Source organism: Abramis brama (assembly GCF_963993115.1).
Source record: "Abramis brama genome assembly, chromosome: 9".
NCBI lineage: Eukaryota > Metazoa > Chordata > Actinopteri > Cypriniformes > Leuciscidae > Abramis > Abramis brama.
The window spans coordinates 29,534,982-29,556,010 of NC_139971.1; the positions used below are offsets into that span (position 1 = coordinate 29,534,982).

At 37.0% G+C, this 21,029-nt stretch overlaps 1 protein-coding gene across 17 annotated transcripts in view; it reads left to right on the top strand.

Moving 5' to 3' along the window:
* Window positions 1–21,029, top strand: part of mical3a (microtubule associated monooxygenase, calponin and LIM domain containing 3a) — a 98,082-nt gene that overhangs the window by 47,877 nt on the left and 29,176 nt on the right. For 6 of the 17 annotated variants that reach the window (XM_084124381.1, XM_084124383.1, XM_084124384.1 and 3 more), the window contains 9 exons: window positions 253–449; window positions 605–723; window positions 1,375–1,446; window positions 1,543–1,722; window positions 13,778–13,964; window positions 14,436–14,530; window positions 14,715–14,805; window positions 18,381–18,576; window positions 19,696–19,943. In XM_084124381.1, the coding sequence (XP_083980507.1) occupies window positions 253–449; window positions 605–723; window positions 1,375–1,446; window positions 1,543–1,722; window positions 13,778–13,964; window positions 14,436–14,530; window positions 14,715–14,805; window positions 18,381–18,576; window positions 19,696–19,943 (1,385 nt within the window). Of the gene's footprint in view, window positions 1–252; window positions 450–604; window positions 724–1,374; window positions 1,447–1,542; window positions 1,723–5,009; window positions 5,112–6,029; window positions 6,114–6,717; window positions 6,829–8,266; window positions 8,354–8,635; window positions 8,756–10,123; window positions 10,223–10,421; window positions 10,533–11,395; window positions 11,495–13,072; window positions 13,169–13,777; window positions 13,965–14,435; window positions 14,531–14,714; window positions 14,806–18,380; window positions 18,577–19,695; window positions 19,944–21,029 lie in introns of all 17 variants that reach the window. The other 11 variants (XM_084124390.1, XM_084124389.1, XM_084124378.1 and 8 more) reach the window with 10 other exon arrangements.

Sequence of the window (21,029 nt, forward strand, 5' to 3'; positions counted from 1 at the left end):
GACTATACTAACTTGACAATCTCCTGAAACTGATTCACTGTCAGTGTGAACAGCCCTTGAAAATAATATTTAGCAGATGTTCTTGTGACCTGTATGATATAAAAAATTCTGCTTCTGCTCTTCTTTTTTTGTTATCTTGTTTCAGTGGTTTTAAATAACTTTTTAGCACTTGTCTACAGTCGTACAACTTGCTTATGAACACGATTATGGTATGTGAAGATGTTTCTCAGTTGTGATGTTTTATAATTATAGTGACTTTGACTCGCTGGATGAGAAAGACGTGGAGAAGAACAACCAGATGGCTTTTGACGTGGCAGAAAAGGAGTTTGGAATTTCTCCCATCATGACCGGGAAGGAGATGTCTGGTGTGGTGGAGCCTGACAAGCTCTCCATGGTGATGTACCTCAGCCAGTTCTATGAAATGTTCAAGGACACTGTGCCACCTGGTGGTGAGTTGTTGTTCTACAATATTGCATCCAGAGAAAATTGTAAAACCATAAAGGAATGTTGCGAAATTATGCTAATAATTATGCTTCTTCCTAGCATGCAATTCCTTGATGTATTGTAGTAGTTTATTATTCATGTTTTGTTTTTTTTCTTTCAGAAAACCACAATATGAGCCCTGAGGAGAAGGCTGCGTTGATTGCCAGCACTAAATCACCCATCTCATTCCTCAGTAAACTGGGTCAAAGCATCGCCATCTCCCGCAAACGAAACCCCAAGGTAGTCAAGTTTCTTTTTGATACTGCAGAATTATTTTATTTTGCATACCTGCAAACTAGTTGCTTTTCGGCTAAATTTGAATCTGAAATTGCCAACCACAATAAACCTCACAATAATAATTAGAAATGGGCTAATTTCCCATAGACTTGAGTGAGACCATAGATGTCTCGCCAGCTTTCGCAATCTTTTTTGGTGCTCTTTAATGTGGCTTGCCTCAGTTCAAGCAAGCAGCAGCGTGGTGCTTACGTGAACCAATCATCTCTTCCGCTTTACTGCACGAAATAAATATGAATGTACATCAGAAGGTTTGTTGAAAGATATGGTACAACTTACCGAAATCTGTATCATGTCACATGTAATCTCAGTGTTTCAACCGCAAGAACGACGTCACTGCATGTAAACAATGTACAATGAAATCGTATCAATGCCCAACCCTAGTGTCAACTTTTTTTTTTTTTTTTTTTTGCAAATGTCTTTTCCCTTTATTTTCTTGTCAGAGTGCACCAGGATGCTTCATTTACATGTTAAAATCACAAAAATGTTCTCCTACAAGGATTTAATTAGTAAACGTCTCCTTTCTCACCCGTTGTGAGTTAGCTGGTTTGTTATTGTAATCTCAGCATTCAACGTTTCCTCTCAAATCTCACATAGGATAAAAAAGAAAAGGAACTGGATGTACTGGGGAAAAGACGAAAGACCAGCCAGACTGGACAGTCAGAGGATGTAAGGCCATAACTTACTGGATCAATGGATTTGCAACATATTGCCTTGTGTATATACATATCTAAATCTTTTCATTCCTGTTCTCCAACATCTCAGGAAGAGCTGCAGAGGGTTAATCGAGACGAAAGGCCCTCTATAGCTACAGCTCTGACAGAACGTAAAATTGACTCGGCTGCAGCAACAAACAACAACAACAAAGTGAAGTCAATGGCCACACAGCTGCTAGCGAAGTTTGAGGAGAACGCACCAACGCAGTCTACCGGACTCAAAAGACAGGTGGGTTGGAGATGCTGCCTAAAATGACTATGGAAACTTTTCAAACATTTGTGGATTTATAAAATAACAAGTAGGGCTGTCGAAATAAAATGTGAATTTTGAATATTCACTGATTAATAAAACAACACATTCTAATGCAAAAAAAGGTGCATTTTAATTTTAGGTGTGTGTAAGGCAACCTTATCAGTGGTGCACGAGATGAGATGATGATGTAAGAGCCATTGCGTTTGAATGTTTTTTTTTTTAGCCTATCCGGTTGAGACCACATGATGTGGCGCTGATGAGTTTTTCATTCTAAACATTGCAGAAATAGAGAAGCTGAATGCGGAGATCTTTGTTATGTGAACACCGCAACCAACCCATTCACACAGAACACATCTTCTGCACTGTTTTTTCCCCTGTTTTCTATGTAAACAAGCGCTAGATGGACACCGTTGCACTCTCATCTCGCAGCAGAGAGTCGAATTTTTAGAAAGCCATGTAAAGTTAAAAGAAGTTCGACTTTTAAAAAACATGTCTTCAAACTGTTTTTTTCCCCCCATTCCACTGCATCTCATGCTTTTATACGTAAAAAGTACTCTGTGTGATCTGCGCTTCGGCTCTTTGTTTTAAACTATGCATAAATACATTATGCTTTTTTGTTCATAATTGTTTATGCAATTTACAAAATTATATTTGATTTAAACTCTGAACTTCTGTCACCTGATAGAGTTTTGGTTCCTTGCCACTGTTGCCTTGGCTTTTGGCTTGCTTTATTTGGGGACATTTAATATTCAACATTATTATTGATCTGCCTTACTTAAGGTGGATGATGATGCAATTTTCTTCTATTTTCATCTTACCACTTGAAGCTGCTTTGATACAATCTGGATTGTAAAAAGCGCTACATGAATAAAGGTGACTTGACTTGATTTAAACGTTAGTTAAAAGTTATAAACTTGTTTTGTACAGTCAGTTATGTTATTTCATTGTTTGAATAAACAATTTAATGTGCTGAATTTATATTTTGCTCATTGCGCCCTCCTGTTAGCCTGGTTCTACCAGACTCTCGTACATTTCATTTGTACAGAGAGTCTGGCCTCTCTCCATTGACAAGCGTTAAAGGGTTAGTTCACCCAAAAATGAAAATTCTGTCAGCAATTACTCACCCTCATGTTGTTCCAACCCCGTAAGACATTCGTTCATCTTCGGAACACAAATTAAGATAATTTGATGAAATCTGACAGCTGGATCACTCCTCCATAGGCTTCTAAAGGACTGAAACTTGCTGGCCCAGAAAAGTTATTAAAGAGATCGTTAATATAGTCCAAGTGACTACAGTGGCTCAATCTTAAGTATATCAAGCGACGAGAATACTTTTTGTGCGCAAAAAAACGAAAATAACGACTTTATTCCACTATTCATTTCATTCTCTCTCTGTGCCTCGAGTTGGTTCACGTAGTGTTTTTGCACAGCGCGTCTGTGTTACACGTCACCACGTAGGCTCACTATTGGCCGACGCCGGTCATGTGTGTGATGCGTGTGATGTACAACACTGACGCGCTGCGCAAAAACACTACGTGAACCAACTCGAGGCCCAGAGAGAAGGAAATTAATAGTGGAATAAAGTCGTCTATTTTTGTTGTTTTTTTTGCGCACAAAAAGTATTCTCGTCGCTTGATATACTTAAGATTGAGCCACTGTAGTCACTTGGACTATATTAACGATGTCTTTAATGCATTTTCTGGGCCAGAAAGTTTAGAAGAACTAACCCTTTAACTTCCTTGTAGGCGGGTACTCTGTTGAAGTTTAAAACTATTGGATCTGCCCAGAGTCACTCTGGATCTGCCATAACCAATCGCTAACCTTTGGTCGTGACGTAACCCTACAACTCAAACTAGCGCACGACCTCAACGTCATCGTTCTCAGCCACTCCCTCTGTTCGCTGATTGGACCGCCAAAAAAATGATCGGAGAAAACCAAAGAATACACAACAATCCCAGACGTAGTACTGAAGGGAAATAAAATTGAGCGGAAGTACGCAGGAGGGCGGAGCCAGGCTACCCTCCTGTGGCCTCAGGAGACAATCCAAAAAGCTTTCCCCCCCGAATATCACATTGTAGATCAGCATTGCTTTTGCAATGCTATTTGAGCGATTTATTTTTGTGGGAAGCACGAAACTCTTAAAAACCCATGTTGTTATAAGGTTTGTTTTAAACAAAGGGAAGAATTTTGTCCTAAACTGCTGCTACTCACTGCTAGAAGTTCTCTGCATGATTGCAGAGATTGTTTGAAATGATCAGGTTTATAGAGTAGAATTGATAGGATTCATGCTCTGGTTCATTCTGATGGAGTAACCAGCAGGAATGAGTGGCATGAGAGAGGATTTGGGAGATTTTTATAGGAAGCTAAACCCTTTGTGCTCTGGATCCGTGTGGGGTTGATAACTCTTATCTCCTGGAGCTTTGCAAGATAAGGGTTATCTGTACACTACTGTTCAAAAGTAAAAAAATAAAAATAAATTAATACTTTTTTTCAGCAAGGTTGCATTACATTGATCAAACGTGACAGTAAAGGTTTATACATACTATGATTGAGATCACACACACACACACACATTGTATTTATTTAATCAGAAAACGTGTGTATATACATACATATACACACATATGTGTGTATATATATATATATATATATATATATATATATATATATATATATATATATATATATATATATATTTATTTATTTATTTATTTATTTATTTATTTATTTATATATATATATATATATATATATATATATATATATATATATATATATATATATATATACACACACACACATACACATACACACACACGTTTTCTGATTAAATTAATACAGCCTTGGTGAGCATATGTGGCTTCTTTTAATACAATTTTTTTTTTTTTACTGATCACAAACTTTTAAACAGCAGTGTTTTTCTCATGAGTATATGGTCTCATGCATGGACTGGTTCATTTGTTTGTCTGCTCAATCATCTGTTTCCTTCTACTTCCTGCATGAAAACTGTTAGTTTGAAACAACCTAGTCGCAAGATTTCAGTTGTTTTTCTTTACATTTTATTCATGCATGGCACATTACATTTGTTTCTTCTGCAGTAAATTCAGTCATTTGCTTTCAGATTATATGTGCATTCCTATCTTTATTTCTCATTTCTGTTCTTTTCCGTTCTCTTTCCTCAATCTTATGGATGTTAATGGCTTTGGCACGTTCCCACTTTTCATTGGTCACTTCACCCATCATGTACGTGCTGCTGGTCACAGGGGGACTCTATGCCTAATCTGGGGCTCCTGCTGACCCCCTCTCTGCCCGCCCCCTCTCTGAAAGAGTCAGTGCGGCTGGCTTCAGTCCCTGCATGGAGGAAGGTAAAGAGTGTAGTACATTCCCAGATTCCCATTAACCATTAACACACTAACAATGCTTGTATTGTTAGTCAGTTTTGTTGAAATGTGTCTTGCATGTTCATTTTTCCTCATTTAATCTAAATGCTTTTTAAAAGCACGTTTCTTGTCTTTTTGAGTTGATGTAGCATTATGGATCTTATATCTGACATGAAAAAATGTAGGTAAAAAAGACCTAAAAAGATCAAATTGAGGTCAAAAAGATGTGACCATTCTTTTGTAAATTGTAAATAATTTGTAAAACTCTTTACATATACCAAATTAATGTGACAAATTCATTCTGCTCGAGTTTCATGAATTATTGTTGTGCCTTGGTGTCAGTCATTCAGTCATCGAAAATATATCATCCCTCAATACTTTGGTTGTAAAAATGTGACTGCAACATACTGGAGATTTCCTTATAGCTTCGTTTTTTAATTTGCGTCAAAATATATTTACACCACCGTTCAAAAGTAATTTAATTTATGAAGGTAAAGCTGAATCTTCAGCACCATTATTCCAGTCTGTGTCATATGATCCGTCAGATAACATTAAAATATGCTGATTTGGTGCTCAAGAAACATTTCTTAATATTATCAGTGTTTAAAACGGTTGTGCTGGTTATTTTTGTGGAAACCATGATGCATTTTAGGATTCTTTTATGAATAGAAAGTCTTTACTGTAACTTTTGATCAATTGAATGCATCCTTTCTAAATAAGAGTAGTAATTAAAAAACAAATCTTATTGACCCCAAACTTTTGAACATTGTACATTGAATATGTAGTTTTTTTGGTATTTTCATTTGTTTTAATAAGAGAGCGGTTCCTGAACTGAAAGCGTGTGCGTGTATGAGAGTAAAGCATGATGTGTACCTTGAATTCATGTCTAATGTGTGTATTCAGAGGCGCACAGAGTTACAGGAGCAAATGAGTTTCCGCTATAAGGAAAGACTGAAGTGTCAAACTCTCCCCTTCAAACAGGAGCAGGTACAAAGCTGTAGAAAAGACACCCTGCTTTTAAGATTGCAATATAGTGTCTCCTGTGTCCTTCCTTGTGTCTCCAAATGTAGTAACCTAGATGATAGACCCATGAGGTGATCATTTATCCCTCGGTGTACTTGTCTGTTGTTGTTAGTTTCCTGTTTGACTAGGTGTGCACATGTATTGGAGACCTAGAGGCATATCTTTCCACACTGTACTTTGGTGTTCTTTGTTTTCGTTTCCAGTTTGATTGAGACGAATGTGCCATACGCTTTGATATTCCTCATTCTCAGATTGTAAAGGTTTAGATGTGGTTTTGATAGCTTTGTTAGACATTCCATGTGCATGGGAGGTCTGTGTGTTTGTTAAATGTTACTAAAGTCTGGTTTGATTATCAGCTGTGTTTTCTGCTTTAATGGGTCACTGTTTGTTTTCTAACACAACATTCCCGTCACTCGTCACTTTGGTTGTGTTTGTGTGTAGTAGGTGATTGGATGTTTGGATGGTATTTTCAGGTTTTTTTTTTTTTTTCTATCTGAGGAATGTGTGAGAGGTTTTGCATTTGTGAAATATTATTTGAACAGGTTTCTCCTCTCTTGTCTCTCTGAAGGCCAGCAGCGGGACTGAGGTCTTGAGGAGCTGCCCTAAGAAAACCATTCTCCTTTCTTCTTCCTCACCCTCATCTTCTTCATCCTCTTCATCGTTTCTTCCACACACACAGGTGACACACTCCTGTCATCCAGTACTAACCTCAGCATCTCTCACAAAGGCTGGTTTTCTGATTTTGGTTTTCTGAGTTTTCTGTCTCTTGAGATGAGCTTTTTGTAGGTTTTAAGACTTCATGGTGCCAGAGCTATCTGTCTGAATTAATCAACCCTCCAGGCATATTCATGCAAATGGCAATGTAAAACAGTACAGTGAAAATAGTTTAAAGTGTAAATAAGTACAGACTATTTTCACATTTATTATTGTTATTATTAGGGCTGCCCCAACCAAAGTTTTTTCTAGTCGACTTGTAGTCGTTCATTTAAGGCAAGTAATACGCTGAGTTTTTGTGACGCGCTCCAGTTCACGGAGACCAAGATGGTAGAAAGCACGTCCTGCTTGTTTTCTTTATTTTACAAAACCACGTTTTGTTATTATTTTGAGTTTACACAAATTAAAGTATAGACTTTTTACAGTTTCGATTGATACATTACTCATTAATCTGTATGACCAAAAATGACGGAGTATTTTAAGTTGTTTCCGCTGTTATCAGGAGAAAATGCAAGTGATCGCGTCAGCTCCTCCATGTCATGCAGTAAGCGTGCTAATACTTTAGCTTCCACACTCCGAATTAACACTCGGATATGCACATAATAATAGCGCTAATTTATCTAGGTTGACCTTAGAGCGAACTGCCATGTAAAGTTGTTACTACGTACATGTATCAAATGATAAGCCATATTTGATGTCGATGGATGATAGGCAAACGTTTGGATTTCCTGCACCACATACTGTAATTACCACAAGGACCCACCGTTAACACTCTGTCCCTCACTTCACCACTTCCTTTTTTAATAAAACGTATAAAAGTTTGGTTGACTAATCCTCTTCTCGTCGACTATAAGAGGGCAGCCCTACTTATTATTTAATAATAATACATTTCCTTTTTTTCTCAACTTGCTGCTCATGTTGGAGCTATTGCCTAAATGAAATAAAACTAAATTTAAAAAAAAGACTATAACATAAAAAAGACAATAAAATGGGTAATAAAAAGACAATGAAACCATTCTTCGTATGACTAGATATGAGTTTTAATAGTTGAGTAGTTTATTTAAATGTTTCTGATTCGTTTTTATACTTTTAGCTCTGGGTAGTTAGTCATTCAAGCATTCGTCAGGCTAGTTGATTTTGGAAATATGTCATTTTGCACACCCCTTCACGTGAACAACTTAATACAGTTCTGTAAGCCAAAAATTGGTCATTTTGTTTTATGGTGCTTGATAAAGTTGATATTGCGTTTTCGTTTGAATTATTTTAATGTAAATAATGGAATGAATCACTATGCATTTGTTTCATTTTTGTTTTAGAAATATAGGGGTGTTACCCTTTTGATAGTTTAGTCTGAGATACTCTAGCTAATGATGGTGGAACTGATTTCTGTTTGTTCTCTGCAGCATAATGTTCATCATTCAGAGATAAACAAGTGTAATGGTGGTAGTGATGAAACGAATGCGATCCAGGACCTTTCAGTCTGTTACAGGGTAACCTTGATAACTGCATGGGGCTTTTCGTAAAACATTGTCAAAATATCTTTTTAAGATTTTGAACTTCTGTTACATCTTTGATAACTTGCATGCATGTGTGTGTGGAGAACTACTCTTAACTTAACTAATTTTGTGGAATATATTTTTCTTTAACAATGCTTTATTTCAAGAGATTCATTTGTTAGCTTTCAGTTTTAAAACTACACAGATTTACAATTGCAATGAGATATGAAACTCAAGCAATATAGTTTGTGCTTTCATCAGCCTCTCCATTTACAGGAAGATAACCTGCCTAATGTGGACAAGCCAGAGTGCATACATATCCCTAGCATTCAAGAGCGAGCGGAGATTTTAGTTGCTAGGTTTAAAGGCAAGCCTGACAGGAAGGACAAGCCACAGGTAGAGCAATTCAAGAGAAAACAGCATGCTTTTAACTAATGGATGATGATAAACAATATCAGACAGCTTTGGCCAAGAGCACCACCAGGTTAAAGACAATAATGACACTCTATTTTGAATGCTTTCTTCTTGAGCAACCCTCTACGGACACGGTGAAGTTGGAGTCACCATTGGCTAGTACATTTTCTTTTCATTTCACTCGCCAGACTTTTTACATGGAATGCAAGAACAATGCAAATAAAAAATATATATATTCTATATAAATATAAAATATACATTTCAGACATTATTAAGTACAAGTAAACAGTCTTAAATAAAACAAGAACAAATAATCAAACTACAACCAATAGAACAAAGATTTTGTGCTTTTCAGGTTTTTCAGATATATCTAACAGTAGTTAGATACAGATTAATTAGATTAGGTACAGAAAGTAATCAAATGTAAAATAACACTGCATAGTCTTAACTGTATAAAGTAAATATAGATGAATCCTTAATAAATTTACAACAGTTCAGTGAAGAGCAGTGAGTGATTTTTGCAATGAATCTTTTGTTGTTTGATTTACATTAAAAAAACACAAACAGCAGCAGGAATATTAGGCTGCTGTCACTTTAAGACATAATGCACGGACACTTTTACACGTGCATTCTCTTTCTCGACTGTTTACGTTCACTTAAGACATAACCGACTGTTTACTAGGATACTCGCTACGACAGGCATTTTAAAATGATTCTGTGTGAAATTGTCCGTTGTAGCGCAAGAAGATGCGAAAGAGAACTCGGTTCAGTATTTGCATGCCGTCAGACGTGGCTTTCTGGGCGCGCACTTGAATGTATGCTGTGCTTGTATGTTTAAATTGGCAAGGCTTAAAAACACATGCAAATAATACACTTTCATGACGATGCAGCACGGGACAATGACAGTTCCATCAACTCTTGACCATCGGGCAGCCCTTATTGTCGAGCCCTGCATTTAGATCTAGCGCGTCAGTTCTCTTTACGTGGCATGTGTAAGCCTCTCTCTTTCTCTCACTGTGTGTGATGGTGCGACAGAGGGCGCTCTCAGCCAAGCGACGGTGCATAAAGCTCAGCAGGCAATGCAATTATATCTGCGCTTAACTTATATTTTGCCTCTAGTCTAACTCAGTCACAGGCGAGTGAAATCGTGCGATGTACTAGCATTGGCTAATTAAAGTTGTTTTTTTTTAGTAACCTAGTGTGAAATTCGTTCGCATATCCGAGTGATTTACTCGCATTGTAGAGGGTTGTTGAGTTGTGGCCTTGAGTTATCTTAAACATTTCCACCTTTCCTTTTTCTATGTGTATTGAAGTTTATAGTTTTTTTTCCCTCACATCATCTTTGTGAAGGTTATGAAAAAGCCATCACGGTTCTTTATTGAGCAGTGGCTTTTGACCCGAGGCCTCCGCCCTGAGCAATCCCTCTTTCCTTCTGACCTTCAGCATCAGGTAGCTCTGCCTGAGCATGGAGAGACATGCATGGACGTCTCATCTGCATCTTAAACACAAAGTTCCTCTAACCTACAGTATGATGGTTTGAATGCTTTATACGTAACTCTATATGACTCAAAAGATTTCACAGTATTGCTAAAAACGGTGATAATCCTTGTCCTAACTCCATGACTTTAAGACTGCATCTCTCTCACAGCAGAGGCAGATTTTGTGTTCTGATGATCACGTGCCTTTACACATTCCCAGCATTCAAGAGCGAGCTGAGAGGTTAACCTCTCAGTTTAAAGACAAACCAGCAAAGCCAAAGGTGAACTTTCAGCACCGGGTGTCCTTGAAAACACACTCTTTTTCACAATTTTTTTTAATAAACAACATGTCATTCATATACAGCCCTAAACTTTTAGCAGTTAAGCACTATTTTGTCATTATCACAACAATTTTAGCAAAGATGGAGTGGAAATGTTCTAGGTTAAATAAAGCTAATATTCATGTCAAGTTCACAGTTAAAACACTCCTTAAGTGTGGTAAAATCACTGTAACTTGACTTCTTGTGGCTTGTCTCTTTTATAAATGGTGGCAGCAGCAAACATACACTTCCGTTCAAAAGTTTGAGCTCAGTACATTTTTTATGTTTTTGAAAGAAGCAAAACAAAGTTACCAAAAAAATCTGACCCCAAAATTTTGAACAGTAGTGTTATAAATTGCAGCAATGTTCACTAACTTTTTGCATTATTTCTATTAATAATAATCGGAATATACAGTTCTTCCACCAAGTAATATGCAAGCAGTGACAGGTGTGTTTATCTGCGTTCTACATTGAAGCGAATGTGGCTCGTTTAGTCAGAATTTACAAGACATGTTTGTTTTATAATGAAAGTTAAGCTTCATGTAGAGATGCTGTTGATTTAAATGGAAAATAACTCAGTTTGTTAAATCAAAAAAATATATATATATTTATATTTTCCCCATAGACTCCTATTGCAAGTTCTATTATTATAATAATTACTGTTATTTTCTATCATGTCACAGATGCTGTTGATGGAGGTTAGCTTGTATTTAACTTGTATTCATTTTAAGACGGTTGATTTGCAGTCTTTCTGCCTGCTTTTCATCTGTCATCTTAACTTTACTTTCCCCTCATCTCTCTTTCTGTCTCTGCATCTTTCAAAGTCTAAGAAAAAGCCATCACACTTCTTCACAGAGCAGTGGTACAGAGCGCGTGATGTGAGCTCTGATAGCCCTCTGCTTTCCTCCGGCTCTTTCCGGCAGGTAGCAATGATGCATTGAATGACTGCTGTGTTCTGGAGTCATTTGTGTGCATGGATGTGTTGGTGCCACTCTGTGAACCTTTTGCTTAAAGGCATCTCACTGCAGTCTTCACCTGTATATAACCAGATGTGTGCATCAGTGTGTGAAGCAAATAATACAACAAAAAATGGACAAGTACTGTATGTTGCCATACATTTTAACACCGCTATTAGTTGGATGTGACCTATATTCATCATGAGCTGCATGAAAGCTATTTCCGGAAACTAATCTGTGCTGTGTTTCCCAAAAGCATTGTGAGCCCAAGTTGATCTTGAAGTGCATTTCCACCTAGTCTCACGTAGCCAGACCCTTCCAACTGATGGCAGAAGGTCTGGACACAGCAGTTTTTATTGGCCCAGGGCAACCAATCACAGTTCGTTTTGTTCCCCGTCATGTTTAGGGGTGCGAAAATGTAACGTTGTTGTCCCTATAATAAGAGACCTACACCTACCTACACATACTTTTGAAAATCCAGCATTTAGTTGGTCCTGATAAGCGCTCATTGTCACAGTTGTAAACACAAAGGCTTGCTTCTTCCATAAGGGGGTTTGGCATCACGGCATCTTTGTTTCCAAGTGGACCGTTAAAGAATGTGACATGCGTCTCCTGGAAATCCTGTAGATTTCAACCAATCAGATGATGACTTCGAGACTTTTTTATTTTATTTTTATTTTTATGTGCCATATGCATGTTCAGCCAACGGTCTGTGGGTGATGTCTGAGGTTGAGACTAATTGCCGCCAATTTAGTTTGCAATGCTTTTCTGAATTTTTTTTTTTTTTTTTTTTACTCTTCATTGTCTTGAAGCACTACCATTCAAAAGTTTGGGGTTGGTAAGATTTTTTTAATGTTTTTGAAAATTAGTAATATTCTGAGATATTATTACAATTTCATTTTTTATATATTTTTGTGAAATGTATTCCTGTCATGACAAAGCTGAATTTTCAGCATCATTACTCCAGTCTTCAGTGTCACATGATCCTTTAGAAATAATTCTAATTTGCTGATCAAGAAGCATTTCTTATTGTTATGTCAAAAACAGTTGTGCTGCTAAGTATTTTTTGATGAATAGAATGTTCAAAAGAACAGCATTTATATTTAAAATATAAATCATTTTGTAACATCATAACTGTCTTTACTGTCACTTTGATTAATTTAATGCATCCTTGCTAAATAAAAACATTAATTTATTTTTAAAGAATCTTACTGACCTTCTGAAACAAACTTCTGAAGTATGTTGTGGTGTAAAAGTGTCATTTTGAAGGTTTTTATATCAGCTAACCATTTTCCTTTTTTACCATTTTCTCACAACTTGTCTTGTCCTGTTTTAGCACTTTGAATAGCTTTACACCTCGTGCCTTCTCTCATCTACACAAATAACCATGCAAGAACATTTGCATTTAACTTTTGTTTTTGTATTTATAATCCTTCACTGTCTTAAAACACATATAATTGCTTTAGTATATAACAAAAAAACTATAAAAATGTTACCCCTCAATTTTTCTTTTGTTCTGTTCATTACATGTAACACTATGCAAAGATGTACACAGGGGATGTGAGCTCACTGGCTGAGCAAATAGCCAATCAGCTTCAGGCTAAGGATGACCCCGGGCCCTTGCTTGAGAAAAGGGATTTGGTAAGATGTGTGGGTGTTGTAGTATTGGTGTACATCACTGAGACTGTATAGCACATTTTACCCTGGTACAAGGCCTACTTGTAGGACTGGGTATCACCAACTACTTGTGATCAAGATGATTCAGTACACTGATAATTGGATCTACAGCAACTTTACTAGAACCTTACAGGAATAACACCTACAAGAACAAAGATGATTTAAGTTTTCATAAGGGTAAAATGTTGTTTCAGGTATATAAATCCATGTTCTCTTGCTGCAACAGTTTTTGTTCCAAGAAAAAAGGACCTGTGAGAAAGGTTCACTGTATCATTGCTGAGCTTTTACTATTATCACATGTTGTTGTTTTATTTATTTATTAAATTATTTAATTGTTATCATTTGTAAATGTATTTTTATCATTTTAAAATTTCTCAAATATTTCTCTCATTTTAGAATTTCTAAAGGATTTTTATTTATAAACCCAGTTTCATGATTTCAGAAAATCATGCAGTGTTTTGGTGCATGTCTGTCTCTTTTGGTAGATGTCTATGCTTTTAGGTGCCGCTCCTTGCTCTCACTTAAAAAAGACCTGAACCAGCATGTCTCACCTTTCTGTCTTTCTCTCCCCAGGGTTCCTTGCGAAAGGAGTTCCCTCAGAACATCGGTGGCAGTGACGTGTGTTTCTTCTGTCGGAAGCGCGTCTACGTGATGGAGCGCCTCAGCGCGGAAGGAAAGTTTTTCCATCGCAGCTGCTTCAAGTGCGACTACTGCGGCACCACCCTCCGCCTGTCCTCGTACGCCTTCGACGTTGAGGACGGTATGAAATCAAAGCCAAATTAAATCCAACTTATTGAATATCCCTCCTGATTACGTTATTCATAGCTACTTATAAGTTACCATCATTTTTGCATATAAAACTATATTTTTCTTGTGTCTATGAGCCCTAATTTTAATATTCTTTAAAACGTTTTTGATGAATGTAAGCAGTCTCTTTAATTTCCTGTAATAAATGCTTGCTCATATAGTTTGCTGTCATGAGATGAGCTTTGTGACCAACACAGTGGGATATTGTTGTTTTGAAACAGAGGGACCGTTTCTCTGCACGATCACCGATTCTTTATTAACTATGAGCCGTTTCATAACCTCCCACATGGCGTAGTTACAGATAAGCACGTTAGGAGGAAATCAACCACGACAAACGCATTGGCTGCATTTTGCATCACTTCGTTTGAGGGTTTTCTTTGATTTATGTCCTGAAACGGATGCTAATGTCTTTTTGTTCTTGTAGGGAAGTTTTACTGTAAACCGCACTACTGCTACCGACTTTCTGGTCTGGCACAGAGAAAACGGCCTGCACCTGCCACTGCTCCCTCAAACCCCAAGGTACTGATGTCTTTTAATCTCTGTGTTTAGGAAAAATATAAAAAAATAATATAAAAAAATAATCTCTGTGTTTGTATCAGAGAGAGTTTTTTTTGACACTGTGTTCCCACCTCCCATAGTCTATTTTAACATTCTTTTTGATGTAACTACAATACACTTTCATGTGTTTTTGTTGCGGTCATAGGAGCCCCAGGTGTTGGCGGTAACCCCCAACACAGTGGACGCCCCAGGCCAAGCCATAACTTCTCAGGCCCCTGTGGAACTCCGCCCCTCAGGTACCCGCCTTTCTTCTTTAGGCCCCATCCTGTGCCTCTCTCGAGGAGTATGGGGCACCATGCGCTCGTTGCGACGAGCGATGTCTTGGACCCGCCACCAGGTGGCGCACAATCCCTTAGATTCTCCTTTCCTCCTCGCCTACTGCGTATATCTGCTCTCCTGCTTTACTCTCAACCTCCTGCTCAATATTCTCTAGCATGACCCCCTTCCAGCCTCTGAGCTAATATGGGCGCTTCCCGCCCGAAAATGCTGTGACTTAGTGATATTGTGCTTGTTTTGTGTGCTTGTTTAATGTCACAAATGATTAACTCTTTGTAAACCGCTTGGATGTATAGTATGTATATTATTCTTAATGGTGCAGCCTTATCAGATTTCTTCTTTTGGGTATGAGTAAACCATTCAGGCTAAAAAGTGTGTAAATTAATTGTGTTAAGTTGTACTGTTGTTAATTAAATAATCTAGAGCTGTATGAAGCTGGTGACTTAGAAATAACATTAGTGTTATTTATTAAATAACTTAAGTGCGATAATAGTTAACCCTTTTTTGCCTGCATGTTATAAAAATGATTTATTGCCTGTTTTTGTTGCTCTCCTTTGTGTGTAGATTTGTGATTAGTGCCTTTAAGTTTGTGATTGTAATTTCTGATCTGTGCTCATTTTGTAACATAGTGCTCGCATCAGTGCTTGTGATTGGTGGACTCTGTAAGCTTTACCTTTCCCCTCTCCTATCAGAGCAGCTTGTTGCTGAGCTAGTGCCTGCATCTGTGCCTGTGATTGGTCTACACTCCCATCAATCCTTGCATCTCTGTCCAAGTGATTGTTCATGTCCTAATTCTTCTCTGCATACTAACACCACTGCTCATGGCATCTGTTATGTGTGTATCACTGAGAATGATTTACAATACAAACCTTCCGGTGAGTTTGTGCTACCTAGGATGAAAAATATGAAGCATAAATGGTTATAGTGTTTTTAAGAGGTTTTAGCGGCATCTTAATTAACATTAATCATATACATTTTAGAGGTTAAATCTCATAAAGAATTTTCCTGTTATATTTCACCTCAAAACGAAAATAGAAATTATATTTTGCATAAAGAAGATGAAGCTTATGTTTAAGACTCTCGTACTGAGACATTATTTCCATCTCAGTTGTACTCATTTTAATTCATTTTCATTTAATGATACAACAGCAACAAAAAAAAATACTACTATGCCTAAAAAAATAAGAAAAGGGGCCATTGTTAATGCATTATTATTTTATTTATTTTTTCATTGCAGTACTGCATATAATTGATCTAAAAATATATAATTTGTCTAAAAACGAATTATTAATTACTAATTATCTAATTACTAATTATCAATTTCTTTATGCAAAATATATATTTGTATACTTTCTTTAATTAAATTTCTTTAACAATTTATTTTATGCTTTTAGATTTGTTGGTGAAATGTGTCCAATATATGAAATCATATTTTATTATTCCTTTAGCAGTTGAGTGAAAGGATAAGATTAGTCTGGAATCATAAATATGCATCAAATGAACATGACACACTATTTATTCATGGGGTCTGTCACTACATAATCTATATTGAGGGATATTCATTATTCAGTGAGTTCAGATTACGTTGATCATAATTCAGTTTTATGTTGCATGCTTCACCCCTGTAACCGTTTCCACCACAGTCATGATTTGTGTTAAATTACATGCACAAAATGTTCTCACTGGCTTGATTTGGGTTTTGGGATTTACTTAACTGGATAGTTTTACAATTTTATTAGTTTGTCTAGCTGTTCATTAATGTTAAAACAAAGTTCTTTAATATTTAAAAATATATTTTTCTGGGGTGCTTTATAGGAAGGGATAAAAGGCAAGGTAATCACTGTATTTATTATTTAAAGGTGCCATAGAATGTGAAATTGAATTTATCTTGGCATAGTTAAATAACAAGAGTTCAGTACATGGACATGACATACAGTGAGTCTCAAACACCATAGTTTTCTCTTTCTTATTTAAATCTCGTTTTTGAAAAACACCCCTGAAAAACGGGCGAATCTCCACATAACACCAACTGTGACGAAACCGATGGGATCATTAATATGTACGCCTCTAAAAATTTGCATATGCCAGCCCATGCTCAGTGCCAGGCGAAACTGCACAGCCGAATCATCAGAAGTTCTGCAGGTGAAGAAACAAGCAGGAGGAGGATCATAGGGAAAATGGCAGATCTATCTATAATCTATCTATCTATAATCGGATACCGCTACAGTTTAATTCGAAGTTGTTTAGTTGCCCTGCCCATTTCACCACGGACTGTTACAACAATATCAAGCAGCCAGGCTTCTCTCGGCGTCTCAAACGGACGAAGGGGGCAATTTCAACTAACGTTATATTCCCGCAAGCGGCAAGTAGGGATTTTATTAACGATAATTTACATTGTGTTATCTAGATCCAGCGCGATATTGTTTTTTCCTCGAGAGACATCATGGCTTGCAAACGAGCGAACGAAGCATGGCAGTTGCTCAGTGTTTGGTTGTACAAATGAACACAAAAATATTTTTTTGCTCCTTCATCCGAGCCTCTGGAGAACCAGTGGGTTATGTGAATTTCTGATGTGTAATTGTTCAAATTCAGACAGATAATCTTTCTTTCAAAGTCGTTCAACACTGTTTATGCATCAGTATATCGCGTTGCAGTGATAAGATCTTCATTCACGCGATCAACAGGCTGTCATCTGCTCAGTGCTCATCACTGCAACCTTTTATGTGATGGGAATAGATCTAAATACTTTAAAAAAAACTTCTCATGATTCGTTAATCCCGATAGCTGTTATAGTAAAAACATATAAAAGCTGTAATAGTAAAAGTTTTCCAGATAGCTCTACATGTAATGCCAGATATTTCATATGCAAGCATGTCAGCCAATCACAGCAGTGGGCAACAACACTGAAGTTTCACAGCAGACACGCCCCTTCAAACAGAGTGTTCAAATCAATGGATGAAATCAGGCTAGGAAATATGCCTTTTATTTCTAAATTATAACAAATTTTGATCTAAAAAACATACTAGCATTATAAGGGCACCCCAGGAAACATTATAAAATAATAAAATAATCCATTCTATGGCACCTTTAACGATTGTATTTAAGGGTATTTTACTGACAACGTGATATTTAAATCTAGTATATATGCTGAATAATGAAGAACAAATATTGCTTGTGTAAATAAAAATGAAAGAGAACTTTGACTGACTGTGTTTGTTTTATTTGTCTGAGTACAAATGAACATCGGTATGTAGAAATGTTAGCTTCAAAACAACAATGAAAGGAGGTGGGGTGGATGGACAGTACTAGATATGAGTTACTATGGCAGATGATAAACTAAAATGGATTTATACATCTTTGTATTACCACCTAATGCTTTTTGCTCCAACAAAATTAAGAATTTATGAGCATCATTACAATTAATATGCTAATTACTACAGTGTCACCCCTACACACCAGCCTTGAGCCTCTCCCTATCTGTTAAATATTAACTATTTACATTAACTACATTTTTTTTCTTTTCTGTCCGTCACAGTGACAGAGGTGAACGGGGTTACGGAGCCCAGCGTGGCCAAACGTCTTAAAGGGACTCCGGAAAGGATCGAGCTGGAGAACTACCGTCTGTCTATGATGAGAGAGGAGGAGCTGGAGGAGGTGCCTGAGGAGACGCAGGCCGAGCACAACCTCAGCAGCGTGTTAGACAAACCCACCGACATCGAGGAGGGATCCAGGTATCTCTCTCTTCTTTATATCATGCTGGTTACACTGTGCTAGGGTGTTGCTGCGCAGTTACTATCACCACTAATAACGTGAGCACCAGTATTAATGAAAATGATTAACGACCATTACATGTTACAAATTAAAACAGGGTTCGTTCATAAGTGCGTACTGTAGTACTTTACTACTATAATTCTGCTGTAATTAAAATATGTGGCCAAAGTGTATTTTTTTAAATTAAAATTCTCCATGTTCTTTACTTCCTGTCTCATATGATAAATATGAGTTGCCATTTAAATTTGGCAGATAGTTTGTTCGAGGAAAGTGAGTTTGAGTAACAAGGACAGCCTCTCTTAACTACAATTTGAGGACATTGTGTTGCCAGTTTTTTTTTTTTTATTCCTTTGTTGAATTTTTAATGTTCTGGCTTGAAATCAAAACATTTTTTAAATATGCAGGCAAGTGTCCTGAAGTCTATAGAGAGACATAGAGACCATGTATAGAGATATAGAGACCTTATTTAGTGACCATTTTCATGATCCAATTAATCCCTTATGAATAAAATAAAGTGCCATATTATGTCTGTACTATAACTGTCCTCCCTAATCTTATTTTAGATCTAGTGTACACTACCTTCAAAAGTTTGGGGTCATAAAGATATATTTTTTAAATTTTTTAAATCAGTTATTACTTAATATAAGTATGCATAAAATCGATCAAATGAGATCAAATCGATCATATTTACATGCCATTATGCTGTTCATCACAGAATTCTGAAAAAAAAAGCATCCGTTTCCACAAAAAATACTAACCAGCACAACTGTTTCCTTTCGAAGTGGAACTCGACACTGCGTCTTGGATCGATGCTTTGGGGAACGCCATCAGCATCACTGGTGTCTGAAGCACATGTGTACACACTCCAATTTCATTGGCTGGCGACACGGTCACGCTGATGGCGTTTCGCTTCCAAGACGCGGTGTCTCGTTCCCCTTCTCAAAGAGACTTCTTTTCAAAAATTTTACCTGTCCCAATCTTTTAAACGATAGTGTAGGTAACTTGCTTTTTGCGAGTAAAAAGAGCAGCCAGGCATCATTTGTTAATTTTTAACACATCCATGTCTTCCGTGGCTGCAGCAGCTCAGAGTCTGATATGGAGGAAGAGGATGAAGAACCGGAAGCGACCGCCCCATCCGATCTGGGTGGGGTGCCCTGGAAAGAGGCGGTGGAGCTCCACACTAAATTAAAGGGAGAAAGCGAACCTGGTGCAGCTGAAGACGACGATGGCCTTCATGACGGTGATGGAGAGATGGACGAGGACGAAGAGGAGGAGGAAGATGATGAAGATGAAGACGAGGAGGAGGAAGAGGAGGAATCAAGTGATGGTAAGCATCGTGTTGGTGCTGTTGGCTTCATTGTGCTTGTGAAGGTGATCAAAGTGTCTCTACACAAAGAATAATGGCCGCAGATGGATGTCCTGGACAGAAAGGCCCGTTTGAAGGCGGTTCATTTGATTTTAGAAGGCAATCTTGAAGTAGCTTCTATTCTTTTTCTGTTTAGCAGATAATTCTAAAGGACTAGAAAGACTGTAATGTGTTTGCTCTGCTGAGTCTCATTTCCTCTTTCCACTTCATATCATTTTTATGTATGTGGCGTCTAGCTCCCCGATTAGATATTATGTTCACCAGGGTTGTCTGCTGTTTCATATTCACAGAGAACTTCTGAAATTACATTTTCTCTTTGAGTAAGACTTTTTTCTGATGAAAAATGTTAGAGAAAAGATTTCCTAAGAGATTGCTCTAACCCCAGAGCTTCAGCCCCTGATATATATATCTTTTTACACTGATATATATCATCAGTGAGACTCTGAATCATTCAGAGATTCTAAACTTGTTTATTCTAATGTGCTCCTGTTATTCTCCTTTTCAACCTTCTGCATTTTCTTATGTTTATGGAATATCTGGCAAATTAACTAGTTTTCCTCATCCAACTGTGTCTTGTATTTCTCTTTCAAAAAAAGAACCTTTTATAACTTTCTTTAACACATACTTTTGAAATGAGTCGAAAGTATTGTACATGGTGAAAGCTAACAAATAGGTAAGGACTATTTGACAATGGACCTTTGAATTATTGAAACACAGGAACATCTGTCAACCAATCTGAAATCAAGGATTCTATAATGCCATGGTATTATATTTTTAGACATCAATATGTAGTACTTTTTGGTACTTGTATTATACTGTCATATTACATCAGTCCAAATATAATTATTTATAAAAATGAATGAATCAACAGTCAATCAAACAATCAATCAATAAAATAATAGGTTAAGACATACTATAAACTAAACAACCATGACTCACAAATCTAAAGTAAACATATGGTAATAGTTATCACTATTTATGGGCAGATATTAATGAAAGTCTTGATAACTTGCTGTGAATCAGATATTAATTCAGTACCCAATGACA